Source organism: Oncorhynchus masou, chromosome 30, assembly GCF_036934945.1.
Source record: "Oncorhynchus masou masou isolate Uvic2021 chromosome 30, UVic_Omas_1.1, whole genome shotgun sequence".
NCBI classification, from domain to species: domain Eukaryota; kingdom Metazoa; phylum Chordata; class Actinopteri; order Salmoniformes; family Salmonidae; genus Oncorhynchus; species Oncorhynchus masou.
The window spans coordinates 57304280-57321258 of NC_088241.1; the positions used below are offsets into that span (position 1 = coordinate 57304280).

The 16979-nt window shown below is 44.9% G+C and overlaps 1 protein-coding gene across 1 annotated transcript in view; it reads right to left on the reverse strand.

The window, feature by feature from the left end:
* Positions 1–16979, reverse strand: part of LOC135522869 (dipeptidyl aminopeptidase-like protein 6) — a 320112-nt gene that overhangs the window by 18689 nt on the left and 284444 nt on the right. Inside the window, exons 9-16 of the mRNA XM_064949517.1 lie at positions 9202–9356; positions 8821–8918; positions 8060–8183; positions 7908–7946; positions 6711–6818; positions 6157–6248; positions 5196–5243; positions 4871–4989 (exon numbers count right to left, since the gene is read on the reverse strand). Of these exons, the coding sequence (XP_064805589.1) occupies positions 4871–4989; positions 5196–5243; positions 6157–6248; positions 6711–6818; positions 7908–7946; positions 8060–8183; positions 8821–8918; positions 9202–9356 (783 nt within the window). The remainder of the gene's footprint in view (positions 1–4870; positions 4990–5195; positions 5244–6156; positions 6249–6710; positions 6819–7907; positions 7947–8059; positions 8184–8820; positions 8919–9201; positions 9357–16979) is intronic.

Sequence of the window (16979 nt, forward strand, 5' to 3'; positions counted from 1 at the left end):
ATACCTTGACTTTGTTGTCCTTAAGCCATTTTGCCACAACTTTGGAAGTATGCTTGGGTTCATTGTCCATTTGGAAGACCCATTTGCGACCAAGATTTAACTTCCCGACTGATGTATTGAGATTTTGCTTCAATATATCCACACAATATCCCTGCCTCATGATGCCATCTATATTGTGAAGTGCACCTTGCAGCAAAGCACCCCCACAATATGATGCTGCCACCCCCGTGCTTCACGTTTGGGATGTGTGCAATTGTTTGTACAGATGAACGTTGTACCGTCAGGCATTTGGAAATTACTCCCAAGGATGAACCAGACTTTTGGAGGTCTGGCTGATTTCTTTTGATTTTCCCATGATGTCAAGCAAAGAGGCACTGAGTTTGAAGGTAGGTACTGGTACAGGTAGGTTCGCAGGTACACCTCCAATTGAATCAAAAAGTCAGAAGCTCCTAAAGCCATTACATTAATTTCTGGAATTTTCCAAGCTGCTTAAAGTCAATTTATGTAAACTTCTGAACCACTGGAATTGTGATACAGTGAATTATAAGTGAAATAATCTGTCTGTAAATAATTCTTGGAAAAATTACTTGTGTCATGCACAACGTAGATGTTCTAAGCGACTTGCCAAAACTATAGTTTATTAACAATAAATTTGTGGCGTGGTTGAAAAACAAGTTTTAATGACTCCAACCTAAGTGTATGTAACGATCGTCGTAAGTGGAAGAAGGAGAGAACCAAGGTGCAGCATGGTACGTGTTCATGATCTTTTCATTACATTGAAGACTAGAACAAAAATAACAAAAACGAAACAGTCCTGTCTGGTACAGAGACAGAGATAGAAAACAACTACCCACAACTCAAGGGCGAAACCAGGCTGCCTAACTATGGTTCTCAATCAGAGACAACGATTGACAGCTGCCTCTGATTGGGAACCATACCAGGCCAAACACATAGAAATACAAACATAGAACAAAACATAGAATGCCCACCCTTCAACACCCTTCAACTGTAAATCAATTTGATTGATTGATTGTACCCAATGTGACTATTAAAACCTAACCAAACCACAAACCGTGGAAAGATGACAGCATTTGCACAAAACTGAAAGTGCAAACCACCTCATTTAACAGGGCAAGGTGATTGGGAACATGGCCGAATACAAACAGTGTAGTTATTCCCTCCGTAAGGCAATCAAACAGGCAAAACATCAGTACAGAGATAAAGTGAGGTCGCAATTCAACGGCTCAGACATGAGACGTACAGTGGCTTGTGAAAGTATTCACCCGCCTTCGCATTTTTCCTATTTTGTTGACTTACTACCTGGAATTAGAATAGACTTTTGGGGGGTTTGTATCATTTGATTTATACAAAATTCTGACCACTTTGAAGATGCAAAATATATATTTTTGTGAAACAAATACTTTGTAAAGCCACCCTTTGTAGCAATTTCAGCTGCAAGTATCTTGGGGTATCTATCCACTGGGATTGTTGCCCATTCTTCAAGGCAAAACTGCTCCAGCTCCTTCAAGTTGGATGGGTTCCGCTGGGGTACAGCAATCTTTAAGTCATACCACAAATTCTCAATTGGATTGAAGTCTGGGATTTGACTAGGCCATTCCAAAAACATTTAAATGTTTCCTCTTAAACCACTCGAGTGTTGCTTTAGCAGTATGCTTAGGGTCATTATCCTGCTGGAAGGTGAACCTCCATCCCAGTCTCAAAACTCTGGAAGACTGAAACAGGTTTCCCTCAAGAATTACCCTGTATTTAGCGCCATCCATCATTCCTTCAATTCTGACCAGGTTCACAGTCCCTGCTGATGAAAAACATCCCCACAACATGATGCTGCCACCACCATGCTTCACTGTGGGGATGGTGTTCTCAGGGTGATGAGAGGTGTTGGGTTTGCGCCACACATAGCATTTTTTTTGATGGCCAAAAGCTACATTTTAGTCTCATCTGACCAGAGTACCTTCTTCCATATGTTTGGGGAGTCTCCCACATGCCTTTTGGTGAGTTTTGGTCTTGACAGGTTTGTTGTGGTGCCATATTCTTTCCATTTTTTAATAATGGATTTAATGGTGCTCAGTGGGATGTTCAAAGTTTCGGATATTGTTTTATAACCCAACCCTGATTTGTACTTCTCCACAACTTTGTCCCTGACCTGTTTGGAGAGCTCATTGGTCTTCATAGTGCAGCTTTCTTGGTGGTGCCCCTTGCTTAGTGGTGTTGTAGACTCTGGGGCCTTTCAGAACAGGCATATATAGGGATCGTATATATAGAGATCATGTGACAGATCATGTGACACTTAGATTGCACACAGGTTGACTTTTTTTAACGAATTATGTGACTTCTGAAGGTAATTGGTTGCACCAAATCTTATTTAGGGGCTTCATATCAAAGGGGGTGAATACATATGAACACACTACTTTTCCATGTTTTATTTTTTATTTATTTTTTAAACAAATTATTTTTTAAATTTCACTTCACCAATTTGGACTATTTAGTGTATGTCCATCACATGACATCCAAATAAAAATCAATGCAACAAAGTAGGAAAAATGCCAAGGGGGGTGAATACTTTTGCAAGGCACTGTATGTGGCAGGGTCTACAGACTATAAAGGGAAAACCAGCCATGAAGCTAAACACCTTCTTCGCCCGCTTTGAGGATAACATAGTGCCCCCAACGCAGCACGCCTCCAAGGTGTCACGTCTACTCCCGCTCCTTCCCTCCGGTGTTTGACGTCGCCGGTTTACCCACCACCGGCTCTGGCAACCATCGTTACACACACCCATGATTACGTGCACCTGTGTCTCATCATGAGACACACCTGGACGCCATCACTTCACTGATTACATCCCCTATATCTGTCATTTCCTTAGTTCCCTTCCCCATGCAGTATTGACTATGGTTCATGTCTATACGCTACTCGTGTTTCTTGTATTGGTTTATGTTCCGGTTATTATTAAACTCACCACCTGCACTTGCTTTCCGACTCCCAGCTTATATGTTACACAAGGATTGTGGGCTCTCCTTCTCCATGGACAACGTGAGTAAGATATTTAAGCGTGTTAACCCTCGCAGGGCTGCCGGCCCAGACGGCATCCCTAGCCACGTCCTCAGAGTGCAGACCAGCTGGCTGGAATATTTAAGGACATATTCAATCTCTCCCTATCCCTATCTTCTGTCCCCACTTGCTTCAAGATGTCCACCATTGTTCCTGTACCAAAGAAAGCAAAGGTAACTGAACTACTCTTACTCACTTCTGTCATTATGAAGTGCTTTGAGAGCGGAACCCCACCTCAACATTCCGCTGAAAAGGCAGCGCGCAAAATTCAAAAATATTTTTATGAAATATGTAACTTTCACACATTAACAAGTCCAATACAGCAAATGAAAGATAAATATCTTGTTAATCTACCCATAGTGTCGGATTTCAAAAATTATTTACAGCGAAAGCATCACATATGATTATGTTAGGTCATAGTCAAGTCACAAAAACACACACAGCCATTTTCCAGCGAAAGAGAGGAGTCACAAAAAGCAGAAATATAGATAAAATGAATCCCTAACCTTTGATGATCTTCATCAGATGACACTCATATGACATCATGTTACACAATACATGTATGTTTTGTTTGATAATGTGCATATTTATATCCAAAAATCACAGTTTACATTGGCGCGTTACGTGCAGTAATATTTTGATTCCAAAACATCAGCTGATTTTCCCAGAAATACTCATAATAAACATTGATAAAAGATGCAAGTGTTATTCACAGAATTAAAGATAGACTGATCCTCTATGCAAATGTTGTGCCAGATTTAAAAAGAACTTTACGGAAAAAGCATAATCTGAGAACGGCGCTCAGTACCTGCTTATAAACAACTAGACAATTCCGCCATCTTGGAGTCAACATTAGTTTGAAAAAACACTATAAATATTCACTTACCTTTGATAATCTTCATCAGAAGGCAATAAATGACTGATTTTTTTCCATAAAGCCCATCATTTAACCACCTGTTGTTAGCGTGTTCAGTCCAGTAATCCATCTTCATGGAGGCGCGACCATTTTCTCCATGACAAAAACTCAAAAAGTTCCGTTACAGGTTGTAGAAACAAGTCAAACCATGTCTGCAATCAATCTTGAGGATGTTTTTAACAAATTTCATCAATAAGGTTCCAACCAGAGAATTTCATTGTCTGAATAAAAGCCCTAAAACGAGAGGACACTCTCTCGGGGGAACGCTTCATGAGACTGAGGCGCCCTGACAGACCACTCACTAAAATGGGTCTCATGAGCCCCTCCTTTATAGTATAATCTTAAAACTAGGATGTAAAGACGGTGATATCTAGTGGAAGCCCTGGGAAGTGCAAGCACATCCATATCTATCAGGGATTTAAATTGGCTCTGTTTTGAAATTCGACTTCTCACTTCATGTTGGAGCTAGGAACACAAGCATTTTGCTACACTCGCAATAACATCTGCTAAATATGTGTATGTGACCAATACAATTTGATTTTAGTTTTATTCAACCTTATGTTTATCTTTAGTGCTACATTGATATTGATTACTGCATTGCTGGGTTTGGAAATTACAAGAATGGCATTTCTGTACACTGCACATGACATTAACCTGAAACTTGAATATTTGGGCTGCTGCTGTTAGACCCTCTTGAGTAGAGGCCTTGGTTGAAATACACTGAACAAATGATTGTGTTTGTGACCAAATATCATCTGTAACCAACATATACATTGAATTCATTGTCTCAGAGTGTCTCTCAGAGGTGAGGGACCAAAGGTTCATATGACTGAAAAAATAGATCACTTGGGGAGAGAGACAGACCAATCAACCGGTGGCTCCCACCTTTGCAGCTAAGCAGGAAGAGGCTCATGCTGTGGCTGAAGGAGCCTGTGACGTAGCCACAACCTTCGTAGAAGTCACAGGAGAGACAGCGTCTGTTGAAAGGGCCCACTGTGTCCGCACTGCAAACACAACAAGAGGACATTGAGCCAAGTCTTTCTCCTAGATATTTTTCAGACTGAGAGCAAAGCCCCTCAAAGCATCCAGGACATCTGGCACCTAAATTGTAACCAAGTGGGTGGGGGTGGGGGGTGGGGGTGCAACATAGCTAGGCACAACAGAAGAGGACAGAATTAGAGACAGTTATTCAGAGCTATGTATGTGTTACCTGTAGAGGTGCCTGCGTTTCGGATCGTCCTCTGTGCTCAAGAAGTATCTGCAAGATACATAATAATAAACATTTCAAGTTGGACATATGTTCAACTAATACATAATATAACAAATGCATGGGTGCACACAACATTCCGTCATTGAAGCATTTCCGTAGTCACAAATGTAAGGAGTCTACAAAGTGACAAAAGTAGGTTAGTGTAAAGAGTGCAGCGGACTCCAGCGGTACAGTTGAACAGAAACTTGTCGGCTTGATATAAGCAGCAAGAGTACCAACAGTTCCAACAGCAGGTCTTGACATTGGAAGAGATGTAACATAGATGGAATATGAGGTGAGGATGTTTTTTGAAACTTAAGTAGGCCAGGAACAAATTTGACGGGGGGGGGGGGGTCATGCGTAAGGTGCAATTAATTCTGAAGGGATTCCAGCATCTCTTGTTTGATGAAGTTAGGTTGCTTCTCTCAGAGCGGCTCCCCAAGTATATTTATTGTCATTTATACATTAGTTGGGTCTAATCCAAAATGCTGATTGGTTAAAACCGCATTCCAGTTGGTATCTATTCCAAAAGTTACCACCGGCTGAATCTATGACGTTAACTGCCTATTTACTTTACTGTCATGAATCCAATGTGTTTTTTACTACATGCCCCCCGAGGATAAAAAATACTCTACTCTACTCCGGAGAGAGGGACAGTGAGGGGGAGAGAGAGAATTTTGTTGTGGATGGGTGTTTGTGTTATAATCACAGCAAAGAATGTGTGTATACTACATGTGAAGGCATGTAAGTGTGTGTGTGTGTGTGTGTGTGTGTGTGTGTGTGTGTGTGTGTGTGTGTGTGTGTGTGTGTGTGTGTGTGTGTGTGTGTGTGTGTGTGTGTGTGTGTGTGTGTGTGTGTGTGTGTGTGTGTGTGTGTGTGTGTGTGTGTGTGTGTGTGTGGCCCAGCTGCATCAGGAGCTCACATTAGCTGGATGTTCTCGTTGTAGGCCAGGACCTGGGTGACGTCCCAGTCTCCAGACGTGATGGACTGCAGCGTGTCTGTGCTGGTGTTGGGCTGGAGAGGGAAGGAGGAAGAGATAGACACACTGAGTAAAGCAAGCATTAAGAACACCTTCCTGATATGGAGTTGCACCCCGACCCTTTTTTCTCCTCAGAACAGCCTCAATTCGTTGGGACAATGGACTTTACAAGGTGTCGAAAACGTTCCACAGGGATGCTGGCCCATGTGACCTCCAATGCTCCCCACAGTTGTGTCAAGTTGGCTGAATGTACTTTGGGTGGTGAACCATTCTTAATACACACGGGAAACTGTTGAGCATGAAAAGCCCAGCAGTGTTGCAGTTCTGGCACCTACTACCATACCCCGTTCAAAGGCACTTACTGTACATTTTTGGTCTTGCCCATTCACCTTCTGGAGTGGTGTTGTCTATGCTATGCTGTACATTTCTGTAGGAAGCGTATGGAAGCCCACATGCAGAACACAGAATAGAGAGTGTAGAAAAGGAGTGTACAGTACCTGTGTGATGGACATGGAGATGTGGAAGAACTTGCCCCTGCCTCCCTGTGGGATGGCTCTGGTGAAGAACAACTTCAGACCGTCTTTGGAGAACAGCGGCTCCTCATTCTAACAGTCATATGACAAATCTTTGGACATACCTACTCATCCAAGGGTTTTTCTTTATTTTTTTCTTCTTTTTTTACAATTTTCTACATTGTAGAATAATAGTGAAGACATATCAACTATGAAATAACACATATGAAGTCATGTCGTAACCAAAAAAGTGTTAAACAAATCTAAATATATTTTATATTCTTCAAAGTAGTCACCCTTTGCCTTGGCTGCAACCTGAGGTGCAGTTAACTCTAATGAACTTATCCTCTGCAGCAGAGATAACTCTGGGTCTTCCTTTCCTGTGGCGGTCCTCATGAGAGCCAGTTAACTCTAATGAACTTATCCTCTGCAGCAGAGATAACTCTGGGTCTTCCTTTCCTGTGGTGGTCCTCATGAGAGCCAGTTAACTCTAATGAACTTATCCTCTGCAGCAGAGATAACTCTGGGTCTTCCTTTCCTGTGGCGGTCCTCATGAGAGCCAGTTAACTCTAATGAACTTATCCTCTGCAGCAGAGATAACTCTGGGTCTTCCTTTCCTGTGGCGGTCCTCATGAGAGCCAGTTTCATTGTAGCGCTTAATGGTTTTTGCGACTGCGCTTGAAGAAACTTTCAAAGTTCTTGACATTTTCCGGATTGACTGACCTTCATGTCTTAAAGTAATGATGGACTGTCGTTTGTCTTTACTTATTTGAGCTGTCCTTGCCGTAATATGGACTTGGTCTTTTACCAAATCTTCTTTATACCACCCTTACCTTGTCACAACACAACTGATTGGCTCAAATGCATTAAGAAGGAAAGAAATTCCACAAATGAACTTTTATTAAGGTACACCTGTTAATTGAAATGCATTCTAGATGACTACCTCATGAAGCTGGTTGAGAGAATGCCAAGAGTGTGCAAAGCTGTCATCAAGGCAAAGGGTGGCTACTTTGAAGAATCCTTTGGCCATTTACCACACCCCCTTGTGCCTTATTGCTTAATTATACCATATCTAGAAATGATGGATTGTCATTCCACTCTGAAGTACTATAAAAAAGACAGATTAACAGCCCTAAAAAATAAATGATTTGTACTTGAATCATGTTGATGTTTCTTTCTTACCTGTCTGTGTAGCCAACTTTCACTTTCGTCCTCATGTTTCTAAAACATACATAATTTGAAAGAAAAGTCAATCATAAGTTTAAGAAAAGCTAACAAAGTAGGCTGAAAAACAGCTGTGTTTGTAGCTAAGGATGATGCACACACACACGCACCTTCGTGCAGACGCCGGTGGTGGCCTGACACAACGTCAGCATGGATATGTTCTGGGCTCTGTTTAACCAATTCACTGCCAATTTGGTGGTAGTCGCCCATTTCACCATGGTGACATAGTACTCTCTGTAACACAAACAGAAATAAGAGTGTTTATTAATGTATATTCAACATCTAGGATAAAGGACTAGGAACATTCTACTGACATATTCATGTTTTCATCCCTTTAAAATCCACAAGGATATATAGCCATGATATATATTGTAGGCCTATGTGCTATTAGCATTTGAGTAGTATTGCATTTGGAGGTTAGATTAGTAAGGGTAGTGTGGTTGTATTTGGAGATTAGTTAGTTGTATTTGGAGGTTTGATTAGGGTAGTGTGGTTGTACATGGAGGTTAGATTAGTAAGGGTAGTGTGGTTGTATTTGGAGGTTAGATTAGTCAGGGTAGTGTGGTTGTATTTGGAGGTTCGATTACTAAGGGTAGTGTGGTTGTACATGGAGGTTAGATTAGTAAGGGTAGTGTGGTTGTATTTAGAGGTTAGATTAGTAAGGGTAGTGTGGTTGTATTTGGAGGTTAGATTAGTAAGGGTAGTGTGGTTGTATTTGGAGGTTAGATTAGTCAGGGTAGTGTGGTTGTATTTGGAGGTTCGATTACTAAGGGTAGTGTGGTTGTACATGGAGGTTAGATTAGTAAGGGTAGTGTGGTTGTATATGGAGGTTAGATTAGTAAGGGTTGTGTGGTTGTGTGGGGTGGTGTACCCCATCCTCGGGTCTTCAGGTCTCCTCATCTCGATGGTGTGCAGGGGCCCGTTCAGGTTGACCACATACAAAGAGATGACTGGATTTTCCTCCCCAGCCTGCACGGAGGACAGACAGCAGAGAGACACTATGATTGCAAATGCCATTATTAAAACAACTGTTCTTATTGGACAATTTAAGTGCATCTGCCTCATGAAGGACACGCCTGTAGACAGAACTAACTCCATGCTGGAGTAGTTTCTCATTTCCCAAGATTGGTTGTATTTTTTAAACCTTTTTGTGTGTTTCATGACCTTTGAGCGGTGGTACAATTTACCGTGGTGTAGCGTTGTAGTAGAAAATGTTTTGTTGGTAATAGGTTAGTAATTATACTGGTCTAACCTTAGGGTAGTGATACTCCCTCCCGGTAGGGTAAGTAGTTCCTGTGAACATAGGGATCTCCATCCTGGGCACCATAGTGTCATTGATGGTGGCATATGCCAGCCGGGCACCATCCGGAGACCACCAGTGGGCAATATGGGTCTGGAAGATCTCCTCTGGAAAAGGACAGGAGAGAAATATCCTTTAGTTTTCAGTAATAATAAAGGTGTTGAAACTCTAACAGAAACCCATTCTGTGTTTGAATAGAACTACATTACAATACCCAGTGCTGACGCGCGTCAGATACATCAGTCATGTTAAATAATGACACAAACATCATTTGGGATGCATAGTCGGTTTGGATCAATGCTGTCGTAAATTTCATAAAAATGCTGAAGTATGTTCTGGTCATAAATCAAAACACTGCTTTTAATCTCACAAGAGAGAAACATCGACCAACCACTGGAGAGCAACATCGACCAACCACTCAAGAGAACCATACCAGAGAAGGGAACAGAAAAAGTAATTTCCCAGTCAGGTGCAACATTGTAGGGTGGTGTAGGCAAGGACATTTTTGTGTGTGTGTGTGTGTGAGTGAGAGACCCCTTTTCTGATGCTGAGGTACACAGAAAGTGTCCTGTTGGAGCTTGGCTTACTTCATCAAAAACCTGTGACGTCTTGTGGTCACTACAGAGCCTGTGTATGTGTTTGAAATTATGCAGGGTGATATGGATAATATGAAACACACTCACATCCCTGAGAGGACTCTATTGATAGGTAGTGCCAGGTGAAGATACACACACAGGCACGTCCACGTGCACACATGCATAAAAACACTGTGTGTGTGTGTGTGTTTGAACCTGCCTTTGTTTCCTTGAGCTGTTCCTTTGAGCTGTTCTATCTCCACAACTATGATTACCCAGGTGAGCGGTCTCTCACTCGTCTATTCGCCCTGGTTCACACACTCTCTGGGCCTAAATGACTCACTGCCTAACACACACATTACTTATGCATGAGTGGCCTGTTACTGAGGCAGGTGGGCAATAGAAGCTACTGAATGTAATGTGACAGAATCAGGTGGGCCAAACTAATGAGACGGAGAGTCATATTTCTGTTCCAGGACAGAGCCCCACCTGTTTTGAGCCCCACCTGTTAATCTAAAAAATATATATATTAAAAATGTGGGTCTTGCATGTTATTTTGGCATTAATACCTGTCACATATCAGTTTGCAAACTGATAAATGAATCATTGAGTTAATAAAGCCGCATACAAACATTGTCTTTTTTTGCTTTCTTGAGTAAGTCAGCTCCAAAATGTAGGTGTTTCAGCCTAGCTCAGTTATTTCTGTGGTGGTTGCGGCAGCCAGTGGAAAAACGGAGTTGAGGGGTTGGTCATCTTTCCTAGTTGCGCCATGATTGGCTCGGTGTTCTGTCACTCATGGGGGCACAATGTCACCGCAAAATCTACGGGTATGGCTCGAAAATTCAAGACCCTTGGGTGATGTGTCATAGACTTACATTAGAAGTGCCCATCCAAGAAGGCTCAAGGTCATTGGCCACAGATACAATGACACCAAATCATGTTATATATACACCGTAGCTTTGATTGGACTGATCATGTCAACATCATACATTCAAAATCTTAGCTAGCAAGCTAGACAAGCAGTCATCATCATGCATCAAGTTGGCAATTTACTGGAAAATCCTTTTCAATCCTTGTCATATGAAGAGAAATTATAGATAAAACGTATCGGTGCTCATCGGCCATGAGAATGATGGAAGCCACTGTGTTCTTTGAAATCTTCAAAGCGACAGAATTTTTTTGGTATCCTTCCCCAGATCTGTGCCTTGACACAATCTTGTCACCTCCCTGACCAAGGCCCTTCTTCCCCGATTGTTCAGTTTGGCCAGTAGGCCACCTCTAGGAAGAGTCTTGGTGGTTCCAAACTTATTCCATTTAAGAATGATGGAGGCCACTGTGTTCTTGGGGATCTTCAATGCTACAGAATTGTTTTGGTACCCTCCCCAGATCTGTGCCTCGATAAAATTCTGTCTCGGAGCTCTACGGACAATTCCTTTGACCTCATGGCTTGGTTTTTACTCTGACATGCCCTGTCAACTGTGTGACCTTGTATAGACAGGAGTGTGCCTTTCCAAATCATGTCCAATCATTTGAATTTACCACAGGTGGACTCCAATCAAGTGGTAGCAACACCTGAAGGATGATAAATGGAAACAGGATGCACCTGAGCTCAATTTCGAGTCTCATAGCAAAGGGTCTGAAAACTAATGTAAATAATGTATTTCTGTTGTGCAAAAATGTGCAAACATTTCTACAAACCTATTTTCACTTTGTCATTATGGGTTATTGTGTGTAGATTGACGAGGGAAAAAATGTACTGTATTCTACCGGTCAAAAGTTTTAGAACACTCATTCAAGGGTTTTTCTTTATTTGTACTATTTTCTACCTTGTAGAATAATAGTGAAGACATCAAAACTATGAAATAACACATGGAATCATGTAGGAACCAAAAAAGTGTTAAACCCATCAAAATGTATTTTATATTTGAGGTTCTTCAAATAGCCACCCTTTGCCTTTATGACAGCTTTGCACACTCTTGGCATTCTCTCAATCCGCTTCATGAGGTAGTCACCTGGAAACAAATTGAAGATTTTTGGTTTCAACCGCTGTGTCTTTGCGAGACAAGGTATGGATGAACAAATGATCTCTGCATGTTATGTGTTATGGTGTGGGGGTGCTTTGATGGTGACACTGTCTGTGATTTATTTAGAATTCAAGGCACACTTAACCAGCATGGCTACCACACCATTCTGCAGCGATACGCCATCCCATCTGGTTTGCGCTTAGTTGGACTGTCATTTTTTTCCCAACAGGACACTGATCCAACACACCTCCAGGCTGTGTAAGGGCTATTTGACCAAGAAGGAGAGTGATGGTGTGCTGCATCAGATGATCTGGCCTCTACAATCCCCCAACCTCAACCAAATTGACATGGTTTGGGATGAGTCAGACCACAGAGTTAAGAAAAAGCAGCCAACAAGTGCTCAGCATATGTGGGAACTCCTTCAAGATTGTTGGAAAAGCATTCCAGGTGAAGCTGGTTGAGAGAATGCCAAGAGTGTGCAAAGCTGTCATCAAGGCAAAGGGTGGCCATTTCAAGAATTTCAAATATAAAATACATTTTGATTTGTTTAACACTTTTTGGTTACTATATCATCCCCTATGTGTTATTTCCTAGTTCTGATGTCTTCACTACTATTCTACAATGTAGAAAATAGTAAAAATAAAGTCCTTGTACTATTTCTTTCTCAGAAAAGAGTCTTACACATTCAGCTGCAGCGCCGATAAACCACACTGCCATAAACACAAAAAAAACACAAACAAATCAACAAACATAAGCTTCTCAGTGTGCGAAATGTGCAATCCCAGCCAAGACTCCATGGGGTATGCAGACACAGCTCGTATCAACAGTGTGTGTGACTATTATCGTGCCGTGCCAGACTTCTCTGGCTCTGTCCCTGGGCCACATCATATTTCAGGATGTTGTCTGCTGCTGGAGCAGTTAGTCTGACAGACAGGCCACAGATGACAAATGTTCTATAATCACCTTGGGTGTTTTGTCTTTCTGACTCCCCTTACACAAGACTGTCAGTGTCCCCCCACACACACACTGTCAGTGTCCCACACACACACACACTGTCAGTGTCCCACACACACACTGTCAGTGTCCCACACACACACTGTCAGTGTCCCACACACACACTGCCAGTGTTCCACACACACACTGCAAGGGTTCCACACACACACACTGTCAGGCATACAATTGAAGGCGGAGGTTTACATACCCTTAGGTTGGAGTCATTAAAACTTGTTTTTCAACCACTCCACAAATTTCTTGTTAACAAACTATAGTTACGACATCTACTTTGTGCATGACTGTAATGGGTGTGTGTCTGTGGCAGGGAAGTCAGGCGCAGGAAAACGAACTTGGTATAAACAGAGTCTTTTAATAAGTGCTCATACAACTCCAAAAACCAAAATATACAAAAAATAACATAAGTGGGTACAAAACCCGTCTCACACCGACACATGACTTGCACAAACATACAATAATACAATCTCTGACAAAACATGAGGGGAAACAGAGGGTTAAATACACAACATGTAATTGATGGGATTGGAACCAAGTGTGAAGGAAGACAAGACAAAACCAATGGAAAATTAAAAATGGATCAATGATGGCTAGAAGGATGGTGACGTCGACTGCCGAACAATGCCCGAATAAGGGCGCCGAACACCGCCCGAACAGTAACCGCCCGAACAGTAACCTCCCCAACGCGCGGCACCGACCTCGGGGACGACCTGGAGGGCGAGGCGCAGGAAGATCCGGATGGAGACGGTGGAAATCTCGCAGCATAGAAGGATCAAACATGTCCTCCACCGGAACCCAGCATCTCTCCTCCGGACCATACCCCTCCCAGTCCACGAGGTACTGAAGGCCCCTCGCCCGACGTCTCAAATCCAGTATGGAACGAACGGAGTACGCCGGGGCCCCCTTGATGTCCAGAGGGGGCGGAGGAACCTCAGGCTCCTGGAGTGGGCCAGCCACCACTGGCCTGAGGAGAGACACATGGAATGAGGGGTTAATGCGGTAATCGGGGGGAAGCTGTAACCTGTAACATACCTCGTTCACTCTCCTCAGGACTTTAAATGGCCCCACAAACCGCGGACCCAGCTTCCGAGGCGGAGGGGCAGGGCAGGCGGAGGGGCAGGTCTCAGGTCCCCGGTGAGAATACCGGGGCCTCACTGCGGTGACGGCCTGCGCACACTTTCTGGCGCAGTACGGCGCGCTGAAGTTGGACATGGGCAGCCTTCCATGTTTCCTCTGCGCGCCGGAACCAGTCGTTCACCGCAGGAGCCTCGGTCTGACTCTGATGCCAAGGAGCCAGAACTGGCTGACACCCCAATACACACTGGAAGGGAGAAAGGTTAGTGGAGGAGTTGCGGAGCGAGTTCTGGGCCATCTCTGCCCAGGGTACGAACGCCGCCCACTCCCCAGGCCGGTTCTGGCAATAAGACCTCAGAAACCTACCCACATCCTAATTAACTCTCTCCACCTGCACGTTACTCTCGGGGTGAAAACCTGAGGTAAGGCTGACCGAGACCCCGAGACGTTGAACGCCCTCCAGACCCTCGACATGAACTGGAGACCCCGATCAGACACTATATCCTCAGGCACACCGTAGTGCCGGGAGACATGTGTAAATAGAGCCTCCGCAGTCTGTAGGGCTGTATGGAGACCGGACAGCGGGAGGAGACGACAGGACTTAGAAAAACAATCCACAACGACCAGAATTGTGGTGTTACCCTATAAAGGAGGAAGATCAGTCAGGAAATCCACCGACAGGTGCGACCATGGCCATTGTGGAATTGGTAAGGGTTGTAACTTACCTCTGGGCAGGTGTCTAAGAGCCTTACACTGGGCGCACACAGAGCAGGAGGAAACATAAACCCTCACATCCTTAGCTAAAGTGGGCCACCAGTACTTCCCACTAAGACAGCGCACCGTCCGACCGATACCAGGATGACCAGAGGAGGGTGACGTATGTGTCCGATAAATCAGCCGGTCGCGGACAGCAGACGGAACGTACAGACGCCCAGCCTGACACTGGAGGGGAGCGGGCTCTGTACGCAACGGCTGCTCAATGACCGCGTCCAGCTCCCACACTACCGGTGCCACCAGGCAAGAGGCCTGGAGTATGTGAGTGGGATCCATGGGCCGCTCCTCTGTGTCATACAGCCGGGACAATGTGTCTGCTTTAACGTTCTGAGAGCCTGGTTGGTAGGAAAGGGTAAACACAAAACGGGTGAAAAACATGGCCCACCTTGCCTGGCGAGGGTTCAGCCTCCTCGCTGCCCGGATGTACTCCAGATTGCGGTGGTCAGTCCAGATGAGAAAAGGGTGTTTAGCCCCCTCAAGCCAATGTCTCCACGCCTTCAAGGCCTTGACGACAGCCAACAGCTCCCGGTCCCCCACATCATAGTTTCGCTCCAACGGGCTGAGCTTCTTCGAAATGGAAGCACAGGGGTGGAGCTTAGGTGGCGTACCCGAGCGCTGAGAGAGCACCGCTCCTATCCCAGCTTCGGATGCATCCACTTCCACTATGAACGCCAAGAAGGGATCCGGATGGGCCAACACGGGAGCCGAGGTAAACAGAGCCCTCAGGTGACTAAAAGCCCTGTCCGCCTCAGCTGACCACTGTAAGCGTACAGTGTCCCCCTTCAGCAGTGAGGTAATGGGAGCCGCCACCTGACCAAAACCCCGGATAAACCTCCGGTAGTAGTTGGCAAAGAACAGCTGCACCTCCTTTACCGTGGTGGGAGTCTGCCAATTACGCACGGCTACAATGTGGTCACGCTCCATCTCCACCCCTGAAGTGGAAATGCGATACCCTAGGAAGGAGAAGAACTTAACATACGGGTCATGCTCCAACAGGCGACCAAGCCCCCTGCGCACCAGGGACACATGCTCAGCGAGTGTAGCGGGGTATATCAAAATGTCATCAATATACACCACTACACCCTACCCGTACAGATCCCTGAAAATCTTGTCTACAAAGGCTTGGAAGACTGATGGCGCATTCATCAACTGTACAGGATGACGAGGTACTCATAGTGCCCAGAACTGGTACTGAAAGCCATCTTCCACTCGTCTCCCTCTCGGCTACGCACCAGGTTGTAAGCGCTCCTGAGATCTAGTTTAGTGAAGAAGCACGTCCCGTTTATTGACTCTATCGCTGTGGCTATGAGCGGTAGCGGGTAGCTATACCTCACAGTGATCTGATTCAGACCCTGATAGTCAATACACGGGCGCAGACCTCCCTCCGACTTCTTCACAAAAAAGAAACTCGAGGAGGCGGGTGAAGTGGAGGACCGAATGTACCCCTGATGCAGGGATTCGGAGACATATGTAATTGAGTCGCCTTCTTTTTGGAGAAGGCAAGAGCCACATCGGCTCACATCGGCACATCATATTCAGGGGGAATGCGCACGGTGGAGACCTGATCTGGACTTTCCACCGTAGTAGCACCAACGGAAACCCCTAAACAGCTACCTGAGCACTCTCGCAACCACCCTGTGAGAGCCCTTTGTGGTCAAGAAACAGTGGGGTTATGACAAGCTAACCAGGGTAGGCCTAGTACCACGGGAAACGCAGGAGAGTCAATAAGGAAGAGACTATTCTCTCCATATGACCCCCCCAGCGTCACCATGCCAAATGGCGCGGTGACCTCCCTAATTAACCCTGACCCTAATGGTCGGCTATCTAAGGCGTGAAGGGGGAAGGGCACATCCACGGGAACAATAGAGATCCCTGAACTATAGGCTAAAGCACTATCAATAGAATTCCCAGCCGCGCCTGAATCGACGAGCGCCTTACGCTGGGAATGCGGGGAAAATTCAGGGAACGTAACAGACAAAAAATATGTACAACAGAGGGCTCTGGGTGAGTATGGTGCCGGCTCACCTGGGGTGACGCCAGAGCGTCCTGCCCCTGCCTCGATTCCCAGAGGAACCAACCCGGCACTGACCGGCAGTGTGACCACTGCGGCTACAGATGGTACACAAGCGGGAAACCCCTCCGGTCTCCCTGCGCACCGCCCCTCCCAGCTCCATGGGTACTGGAGATGGGGTGCGGGAGGATGGAACCACCAGACCCCAATCTGAATGTCCGCGAGTAGCCAGCAGGTTGTCCAGCCGGATGGACAGGTCCACCA